Source organism: Dipodomys spectabilis, unplaced genomic scaffold, assembly GCF_019054845.1.
Source record: "Dipodomys spectabilis isolate Male_0828 unplaced genomic scaffold, ASM1905484v1 ptg000106l, whole genome shotgun sequence".
Taxonomy (NCBI): Eukaryota; Metazoa; Chordata; class Mammalia; order Rodentia; family Heteromyidae; genus Dipodomys; species Dipodomys spectabilis.
Genome location: NW_024870783.1, coordinates 108,524 through 119,941, shown reverse-complemented (window position 1 = coordinate 119,941; position 11,418 = coordinate 108,524). Strand labels below are relative to the sequence as shown.

Genomic DNA, 11,418 nt, shown 5'->3' with positions numbered 1-11,418 from the left:
TTGGGGATTACTATTAGAGTAACACTGCTCTTTGTACTGCATTTGTGCCATAAGCTTCAAGTATTCAGTCAGTGTCTTAACACTGGAGGAATGAGAACAAGCAAAAGAAGATACATAGCTATTAGGCCCCTAAAAGCCACAGAAGATAGGCAAAGAGGTAGCTTAAACACTAGCACAGATTTATTTGGAAGAAAAGTCTACAGAGTTAGCCCTGGCTGGTCAATTGAATAAACTATCTTTTAAGATACTGGTCAGAGTCTGTGATTTTGTCCAGGGGTCAGTCCACTTCATCTGGAGGCCCCAGTGAGATCCTATTCTCACCTAAACAGGACGACCCCTGTCACGACCTGACACCTGTGTCAGGGGACAGGCCACATGGGCGCACCTAGTGGAAGACCTCTGAGAGACATTCCTCAGCCCCAGGTGCCCTTGCTCTGTGGAACCCCTGAAATGGACTCTGGAGTTTGTTCTACCAGTAAGTTTCTGCCTGTCATCATCATGTAAAAACATGAGTTGTTTTAAACTCCCAAGAAAAGTCATCAAGTTTTGGTGTTAGCAAAAACTTGAAAATTAAAGTTCCTCTTCAAAATAATGCAATAATCCTTTACATTTTTGATAAATCAGACAACCTGATTGCAATGAACAGCTTAATGCATTAAAACACCAGATCTTTGGTTTTCTGTAATATCCGAGTTACTATTCACTGGCAGAAATTTCTTCCTGTTTTCTGGTCTCAGTTCCTCCTGCAGTTAGAAATGTATTTTCTCCCCTTTTCCCTGGGAAAAGAATAGCCATGGGTACAAACCTGTGAAATCAGAAAACAAAACAAAATTATTGATAAAGGGCAAAAACCTCCTGGTAACGAAAAACCCCAGACAAAGCCTGACAGTCCTCAGCTTTTGTCCTTTCCTCATCCTTGACAAAAAGCAAAAGAACATCGCTCCCTCACTCAAGTTTACCAAACTGGCAACTTTGCAAAAAGCTATTGACAGCTGAGACTTATCACCAGCTGCATTAAAATGCTGTGTTAGGAGCTTATAATGAAAATAATTTCTAAAATAGTGTCAATAACTTTGATAGTATTGATCATGATGACCAAGTCAAGATTATGTTTTGCCTATGCTCCTGTGACTCAAGGCTATGTTTCTGCCATGTTTTGCTTCTGTAATAATAAAATCACAAGTTTCAGTGAGTTTATAAGTGGTTAAACACCTGTCTGGCTGAAAAGTGGCTCATCTGGAGAGAGCATGGAATATTCTAATTCCTGAGTGATGTCCTTTTATAATCCATAATCTAGGAGTAAACTTCTTCTGAGGATTGTGAAGCATCCTAGAAAATGATCTAACAAAGAAGGGATGATGATTGACATCTGAAGGGGGACAATCTTGTAAGGTTCAGCCCTGAAGTGGATGGACCTGATGATTTATCAATATGTACCAGAGAACTGAATTACATATTTTTGAGAAAAAAACCCACAGATCTCCAAAAGAGTTGAGTGTGAGAATAAAGTTATCTTTTCCCTATATTTGGGCACAAAAATGTAATGGAGAACAGTACTTCAGAAGCTAAGAGAAGGTAAAAATGTGAAGCCCAATGACCAGTGAATAGTTAGCTCCAACCTGCACTTTAGTGTTGATTCCTAGCCCAATTTGCTTTCTTTTTAGTTGGCTTTTTTCTAAGTTTTAGTAGCAGTTTCTATATATAGTGAATTTTGTTGACCGTATGTAAAGTTCCCCAAGTTCCTCTTCAGAGACCTGACATGGAAACTGTCAAGAAGAGGAGACCATCTGTCCCAACTTAAGTGCTCCTGTTCCAAGGAAGATTCCCCAAATCTGAAGCCTGTTATTGGAATGGGGGTGGGGTTGCAAGGTTACTCTTTGGAGGCCATGTGAATCAAAATGTCTACCATTCTGGTTTTTCACCCTGCTGATTGTCAGTGTGAAATCTGTGATTGACCTACTACCACTGGATTTGTCTGGGACTCTGCTTTCTCGGTTGGAAACCCAATAGATCAGTCGCTGTGGAGACTGGCCTGGCTTCTGCATGAACCAACACAAATATGTTTTTCCGTTACTGTACAGGACGCTCTCACTAGACCTGCAGGAGATGGAGGCCTGATCTCCAAGGGTGACAGGCAGGGAGAGTGGAGTTTGGGTCAATAGAGCAACCCCACCGGATCCTAAAGAGAGAAGTGGACAAGGTTAATTGCAAGTTTCTTTCCTAACTAATACTGGACTATAAATTTTAAATAATGTTTCATGATCCAAAATCTTCATTAAACACCGCACACACAACACACACACACACACACACACACACACACTGATAGTTGTAAACCATGAGGACCTCTAGAATTTACCAGCACTTTCTGCTTATCTAGTCCTAAGCAGAACAAGGTTCTTTGGTCCTTCTGGAATCTTCCTCACTCTCACAGATACATATATCATCTACCCATCCAGGAGGGAAAATGTGCACCTCTCACGAGTGGATACATCACACATGGGAAGAATCGGGCACCAGAGCTCAGCCCCTCCCCATCTCCTTCCTCAGCTCTGGTGTGTTCTTACCTGGGATCCAGAGCATGAGCAGCCCCAGGAGTTGAGCAGGGCAACTCATTCTGAGAGTAAGCAGTCCTTGTCAGCCCAGGCAAGCTTAGAGCTGATCTTTTATGGTGGACTTGCAGAGAAGCTCCTCCCCAGGGAGCAATATGCAAATATCCTGGTGAGTGCAGTTGTGAGAGACAAACTGTCAGAAGAAAAACAAAGTGACACCAGGAGGGTGGGGTCTCTCCTGGTAGTAATAGTCATTAACTATGATCAAGAAACTTGGAAAAAATTATATTAATGAAGTAAGCCAGTCTCAAAGAAACAAAGGCCCCATGGTTTCCCTTATCTGCAATAACTAGTATATGTCTAGGACAAGCAGAAGTGGTCAAAAGCTATGTACAAATGACCGTATAACCTGATACTAAGCCAATGAACCCCAAGAAAGGGGCACAAGAGATTTTATCTTTCTTGTTGTTCTTTTTAATGTACTAATAATGTACTTTGTGAGTTTTTCTTTGTATGTTTTTCCTCCATTGTACAACCCTTGTTTTCACTGTATTTGATTCCGGTGTCCTGCATCTTGTATATACCTATTTCTAATTTGAGGAAGGGAAGGGAAATGACAAAATGCTGAAATAAGGATACAGGATGACCATTGTAACAATAAGATGTACATGACACTATGTTGAAAACAAACTTTACAACTTTGCTGGTGGTGGGGGTTAGAGAGGAAGGAGTTGGAGAGAAAAGGAATGGTAAGGGAAAACAAAAGAGGAAATGGACTCATTACCTTGCTCATGTAATTGTAACCCCTATGTACAGTACCTTCACAATAAAAATACATATTAAAAAAGAAAGGCAAAAGGTGGTAGGAGGTTTGGGTGGAAGGGCAGGGGGAGGATGGGAAGGGATGGTAAGGGGAATCAAAGGAGGAGGCTACAATGCTTGATAAGAAATGTACTCATTATCTTGCTCATGTAATTGTAACCCCTCTGTACAGTATTTTCACAATTAAAATAAATAAATAAATAATAAAACGAAAGGCAAGAGAGATCTTATATGTGTTCTCTAGAGAGGGACATGCCTTCATGATTCCTCCTCTTTGCCTGCGCCCTAATTCTTCAACCCTTTTCAGGCATGTTTTACAGTTTTCTTAAATAAAGATGCCTTTTCATTAAGTAGTGAGTCATTCTTATTTAGTTTCTAGATATTTATTGAAAAGTTTAAGTTTGGTCACTTTATTTTATTTTTTATTGTGAAATTTTATTACTATAAAATAACTAACACCTGTAACCCTCATAGTTTTTAGATAAATAGCAATGGAAGGGATGTTACTCAACTGATTTTATGGAACAAGTATTACACTCATTCCCAAAAGAGAATTCCAACAACAAAAAAGAATTATAGACCAATCTTTTTGATGAACTTAGGCACAATAAGTCTCAATAAAATATTTGCAAATCAAATTCAGCTTCACATTAAAAGATCATAAAACATGATCAAGCATATCGGTTTCTATGCTGAAAAAAAGAAATTCTCACTATATAGAAATCAAACATAATGCAGGACTTAAACAGAATCAAGGTTTAAAAAATAGCATGATTACTTTAACTTATCCAGAAAAGCTTTTGACAAAGTTCAACATCCTTTTTATGATACAAATTCTAATGAGGCCTGGGAATGTGGCTTAGTGATTGTGTTCACTTAGCATGCATGAAGCCCCAGGTTTGATTTCTCAGTAACAGATAAACAGAAAAAGCTGGAAGTGGAGCTGTGACTCACGTAGTAGAGTGCTAGTCTTGAGCAAAAGAACCTCAGGCACAGTGCCTAGCCCCTGAATTCAAGTCCTGGTATGGCAAAAATAAATAAATAAAATTGCAATAACTAGTATATGTCTGAGACAAGCAGTAACGATCAGATAATTTGATGTTAGGTGAAATGAACCCCAAGATCAGGATTCAAATGTTTTTTTCTTTCTTTTGTCTGTTTCTAACATATTTATAAGATGATTTTTTTGTTGCTTTGTATGTCCCTCCCGCATGGTGTAACACCTGCTTTCGCTGTGTTTGAGGTTGGTATAATTTGTGGAGGGGAAGGGAAAAATCAAATCATTTAAATAGGGATACAGTTGGACCCATTGCAACAATGAAATGTACAAGACGTTATGTCAAAAAACGATCTTTACAACTATGGCCAGGTTGGGGTGGGAGGGAAGAGTGGGATGGTGGGGGAAGAAGGGAAGGGATGGGAAGGGGAAACAAAGGAGGAGGCAACAATGCTTAATAAGAAATATACTCATTACCTTGCCCAAGTAATTGTAACTCCTCCTTACGGTATTTTCACAATTAAAAAATATATATTCCATAAAAATATTTTAATAATGAAAAATGAGGAAATTGTCAAATGTGATGAGAAGCCAACTGTATTTTATGTCCATTGACCAACTTTGTGGTGTTTTCCCTATCAAGTAACAAAGATAATTTTACATTTCGCTGTAGAAACTTGGATCCATAAGTATATTTCAACAAGGAATGTGATGGTTAAAAGCCATCAAGTTCTTTCCACAGAGCACACTTAATTTCCAAGAAAAAATAATGCAGCTAAGAAAAATCAAACAAACATTACCTTAGAATAGAATTGAAGTGAATATCATCAGTAATGGAAATGAGTGACAACAGTGACTTTCAAGTGGATATCCTGGGAAGAACTCAGAAGTACTGCTGTACATTCCTCTAAGCATGGATTATTGAGTCTAACCTTGATGGAAAGTGCACAAGTCCACACCAAAGGACCTTCAGGAATATAAGGGGTTGTGATTATTAAGACTGATAAGATCAAGGGACTGAAAAGACTTTGGAAGATTTCCAGGGAAGAGGGGGAAAGGCAGATCTAAGACAATCTGACCTAGACTGAACTATTATGTGACAAAAGAGAATGGGGGATAATTGTCAGTGTTTGACATGAGCCTAAGAAAGAATTAGACTTGTATATTAAGGTTATCTTCCTGGGGTATGAATGCTGATTTCTTATTTGTTGCAAATAAATAGAAATACACAAGAGAGTATATTTCTTACTTCTTCAATTTGCTTCAGATGGTTCAGGGAAAATCTACTTTGTGTTGTACTTTTAACATTTCTTCTTGAAATAGTTTCCCTTTAAAAACTCAAATAGCACTTGTTGAGTACAGACTGAAGATGTTCTAACACCTTTAACAAGGTGGCCTTGTCTCATTCTTATAGGCATTAAAAATAGTAATTAGCCTGGCATGGGTAGCTCACACCTGTAATCCTAGCTACTTAGTCTGAGATCTGAGGATCACAATTTAACGATCGTTTAGGCAAGACAGGCTGTAAGACTCTTATATTCAATTAAGCACCAAAAAAAGCTGAAAGTGGAGCTGTGGATCAAATGGTAGCGTGTTAACTAAGAACAAAAAACTTAGGGACAGTGCCCAAGCCCTGAGTTCAAGCCCCAGGACTGACACTACACACAAAATAACAATATTCGTGGGCTGGGAAGGTGGCTCAGTGGTAGAGTGCTTGCTTTGCATGCCTGAGGCCCTGGGTTCGATTCCTCAGCACCACATAAGCAGAAAGAAAAAAGCAGTAAGTGGCGCTGTGGCTCAAGTGGTAGAGTGCTAGCCTTGAGCTGAAGAGCTAAGGGACAGTGCCCAGGCCCAGAGTTCAGGCCCCACGACCGTACCCCCCCAAAAAAACAAAAAACAATATTCGTGTTATCTTTTTTCTTTTTCCAAGTACAATTTAAGACCCTGGAACTGAATCCTGCATTATGAAAAACAGGAATCCCTGGGTCCTACAAGACTCTCTGACAATAAATCCTCCATTCGTGGTCTCAGAGAAGCCTATCTAGGATATGATCCTGAGTTGCAGAAAGAGCAGGGAGGAGAGTGATTAAGGATAAAGATGGAAGCAGTGTGATTAACAGTGTAATTGGACTACCAGCCTGCAAGTGATAATCAGAATTTGGGCAATCATTGTCTGAACGGACAATGTCAGAAAGTACTCTGTGCACAGTGAGTGGTCTCAGAGGAACTTGTGAGTAACAGTTCAAAATCAGCTGATACTGATTAGCGTCATTGGACACCTTCACATTTCTGTTCTCAATTTTTTTCTATAAACTTTAGTTACAAACAGCATTCTGATTTATTAAATAACACTTAATTCTCCAAAAAGAATATCTATGATGCAAAGTGTGTGAGCACACATACAGCTACTTAAAGCATATTGACGATCATCAGTACCAATTTTGATGCTATTGTCTTTATTTGTTGGGACTGAAGTTTGTATTCAGGAATTCAAACAATCTTGGTAAATGACCACATTCCAGCACTTTGACTCTAGCACATTTTTGAGGGAGAATCTCACGCTTTGTTCTGAGGGTGCTCACAGAACACAGTACTCTTACCTATGCTTTCCATATAATCACAGTTACAGGCTTACAAGTGTGAGGTTTGCTAAATTTTTGCCCTGGCTGCTGAGGAAAAACATTAAAACAACACTGTTTTTTTACCTGCCTCTATTTACATTGTATTGGAAAGGTGACATATGGAGGACTTATAGTTACATGAGTCAGGTAAATAGTACATTTACTTTTGAACAGTGTCACATCTTCCCTCCTTTCCTCCCAGTTTTGCCTTTTGAAATTTGAAATCATCTGTGGAACTCCTCATTTTACAGTATTGAGATCTCCATGAAGAGCATACGTGTCCAGTGAAATACGACATTTAGGGAAGTGTGAGGCATGGTGGTTCCATAATCATAGCTAGCAGGAAACCAATGAACCTGACAGGGCTTACGTGTCCCCAAAAGCACATGGCCTTTTGCTTGCCCTGGTTGAGATTCATGTTTTTTTTTTTCTTTCTTGCAGTTGTTTCTAACATATTATAAGATGATTTCTTTGATGCTTTGTATGTCCCTTCCCCATGGTATAACCTCTGGTTTCACTGTATTTGATGCTGGTATAATTTGTGGAGGGGAAGGAAAAAAAAACAAATTGTTTAAATAGGGATACAGGTGGACCTATTGCAACAATGAGATGTACAAGACATTATGTTGAAAAATGAACTTTACAACTTTGGCAGGGCTGTGGGTGGGGGTGGGAGGAGTGTATTGGCCAAAGTGGGGAGGGGAGATGGGAAGAGAAACAAAGGAGGAGGAAACAATGCTTGATAAGAAATGTACTCACTACCCTGCCCATGTAATTGTAACCCCTCCTTACGGTATTTTCACAATAAAAATAAATAAATTTTAAAAAAGAAAAAAAAGAAAATCTTATAGTGCAGATTTAAAGAAAAATGAATGAGACAAAGGATGCCTGTTTTCTCTTATGTATGGAAGCCAGATTAGCTTATAAATTTACTAGTAAATAGGTTAGTTGGTGTACAAATATATACAAATATATTCATTGGAATATGGGAGATTCCACGGAGCACTCTAGTATAATCCCTCAGAATAGCAAAGTCAAATTTCAACAAAACAACAGTAGAGGGCAGGCACTTGAATGGAATGGAGTGGGATCAAGGTCAAAGGGGAAGAATGAAGCTGAGAAAAGGAGAATGTGGATAAGAATTCACTGCAAAGCCAGGTGCTGGTGGCTCACTCCTGCAATCCTAGCTACTCAGGAGACTGAGATCTGAGGATCTCAGTTCAAAGCCAGTCTGGACAGGAAAGTCTGTGAGACTTTTATCTCCAACAAACCATTAGAAGCCCGGAAGTGGCGCTATGGTTCAAGCAGTGGAGCAATCACCTTGAGCTGAAGAGCACAGGGACAGCACCCACACCCAGATTATGAAGAGTGCACAAAGAATGGGTAGGGATGGATAGTGAGAATGTTTTAAGGGATGACATTGATCAATTTGCATTGTATTCATAACCTGCTTATTTATTTTTTTATTGTGAAAATACTGTACAGAGTGGTTACAATTACATGGGCAAGATAATGAGTACTTTTCTTATCAAGCATTGTAGCCTCCTCCTTTGTTTCCCCTTCCCATCCCTTCCCATCCTCCCCCAGTCCCCCTAGCCAAAGTTGTAAAGTTCGTTTTCCACATAACAACTTGTACATCTCATTGTTGTAATGGGTCCACCTGTATTCCTATTTAAACAATTTGTGCTTTTTTAAATGGCAATTTTTTGTACATTAAACATTAAAAATGGGAAACAAAATTAATGAAGGAATGGTAAAGTAGGTCTTCTCTAGGTATGGGTACTCATGGGATACAGAGAGAGAAAACAGAGTTAAAATGGGGAAATATGGTAAAAATATTATATGAACATATAAAAATGATTTAATGAACATTCAGAGTTGTAATTGTGTAGTGATAGAAACCACATGACTCTAAGAAGTGATGGGAATGTAATGTGTAAAAGAGCCAGATCAAAACTGTTTTGAATTAAAAGCAGATTGAGATCTAGGCCAGTTAAGGCAACCTGTAAGTTGGTCCTTTTGTCACAAATGCTGTTACAATTGTCAAAGTCAAAATGGTCTTGCAGTCCAGAGGGAATGATTTAGAATATCATTATTTTATTGGGTCAGATTAGAGAATGCCCTGTTTTTAAGAAATTTTTAGTGTGTAAAACTATGTGGCATATTCTGAAATGAATGAGAAGAAAATATATCTTTTACTACACTTACAACCCATCTGTAAGGGTAAAAATGTTCCAAATAATTTACAATAGAAAATAAAATTCCTTAACCATATGCTGAAATTATTCTTCCTTCATAAGACAAATCACTTTTCTACAAATATCCAAGATAATAATGTTTCCTCAAGGATATGATCCTTAAAAACCCATATGTTTCTTAATGCCCACCTAACAATTGCCTAAGTCTTGCTCTTGCTTTAGGGACCTCCATATTCTGTCCTTGGAGTGTGGCCTTATTGGAAGTTCTTACCAGTAATAATAAATATATTTGTCAAAGAGAAATTAATTTTCACTTCTTCCAGCCAAGCAAGATGGAATCAGAATTAGGATAAACCTAAAACCCTGGACTAGTCACGATCTATTGCAAAACAATGACTCCCAAGTAAGATTCAAATCAATATTACATCACTGAGTTTCAAAACATAGAGAGGAAGAGAGAAGACAGAGATCAAAAGCTCCACTAGGAATGTAAGAATGCCAGAAAGTCCTGTCACCTGATGAATCACGAAGGACACTATGAAAAAGGCAGTGTCTTCATTCAAGTCCCTATCTTCTATTTCAATTGGAGCCTTATAATGTCACAACAATAATCAGAGCGTCTGGTCAAACAGAAAGAACTTGGAAACCCAGAAAAAGTGGTATCACTCTTTAATATATTTCATTGCTCCCAGAAATTAGACCACTCACATAGTGCTCCTTCAGTCATTCTGACAAGGTGGACAATTCAAGTATCAAATTTCCTTTGGAGGAATGGGGGAGTATGATGGAGAGGCTGACACGATGTATTGAACTAATAAACTGATTTGGAGAATGATACCTTCTTATGCAAATACTTAACATAATATGAACATAATTTGCAAAGTATCAATTATTCTCATCATCATTACCATGTGGCAACAAAAGTTTCAAACTAAAAAGTTCAAGCCTAAATTTCATAGACTCTGTGTGTTTCTTCTTTGGATCTATCCTGTTCATAGGATAGATCACAGCAGTAGTTCATTCCCCAGGTCCACAGTGGGGCCAACCCTGCTGCAGGGAAAGAGAGCTCAGTTGCTCCTCTATTCTTGTTTGACTTCAGGTTTGAAAGCCTGCAAAACTGCTCACTTCTGGCAAGCCCGCTAGATAGTATGTTGATTAGCAACAAAATGTTTAGGTGATGTTCTTGGAGTAAACTGGCTTCCCTTGCTCCTGTGTGGAATGGCTACTCTTGCTGATAGTTGTAAATATGAATAACAGGCAGAAAAGTGCACATTCTGGAATTCAAATTACACAGCCTTATGAAGTGTTATGGAATAGAGTCTTGCAAAGCTTCAAGAAACATATCCAACAAGGCCACTGCTAATTAAGCCTGCAGAAGCATCCCTAACACCTGTGGCTTCAGTTTCAGGAGACTCTCTAGCAAAGAGAGATATTCCTGTAACTCAGAAGTATTACAACTCTGCAACAGTACAGATACCAGAGACCAAGGCTCTTGGCCTGCAGCCTTTCCTGTATGGACTATATCACATTTGTATTTCTTGAGGATTCATCCATTGCGTTATCCCAAACCACCAATCTGATCTTGGATATAGATGCAAAGCACATTTTCCCACATACCAATTCACATTTTGTGAAACATCAGGAGAAATACATGACCACAGAATACATTGCAAACATATTCTTTGCAAACAAAAGTTATTTATCTCAATAGACTTTTAAAGAAAATAATAATCTTCTTATTTGCAATAACTACTATAAGTTTAGGAAAAGCAGAAAAGGTCAAAAGCTATTTACTTATGACCATATAAGATGATATTAAAAAAAAAAGATGATATTAAGTGAATTGAACCCCAAGATAGACACACAAATGTTTTTTTCTTTCTTGCTATTGTTTATAAGGTATGTATAATGTACTATGTGATTTTGTTTGTTTCTTTGGTATATTCTTCCTCACGGTATAACCCCTGTTTTCACTGTATTTTATTTTGGTGCCCTGCATCTTGTATATACATTTTTCTAATTTGGGGAGGGGAAGGGAAAAACAAAATGTTTAAATAGGGAAACAGGTTGACCCATTGTAACAATGAGATGTACAAGACACTATGTTGGAAATGAACTTTACAACTTCGGCGCAGGGGGAAGGTGGGTTGAGGGGTAGGAAGGGATGGGAAGGGGTGGGAAGGGGTGGGGGGGGTTAGTTGTAATTGGGAAGGAAGGGATGGTAGGGG

At 38.5% G+C, this 11,418-nt stretch overlaps 1 gene segment (V, D, J or C); it reads right to left on the bottom strand.

The window, feature by feature from the left end:
* Positions 1 to 361: 361 nt before the first annotated feature.
* Positions 362 to 2,679, bottom strand: LOC122114152. The segment is given in 3 exon segments: positions 362 to 805; positions 2,098 to 2,179; positions 2,568 to 2,679. Coding segments are annotated over 3 exon segments (240 nt in total).
* Between the last annotated feature and the right edge of the window lie 8,739 nt (positions 2,680 to 11,418).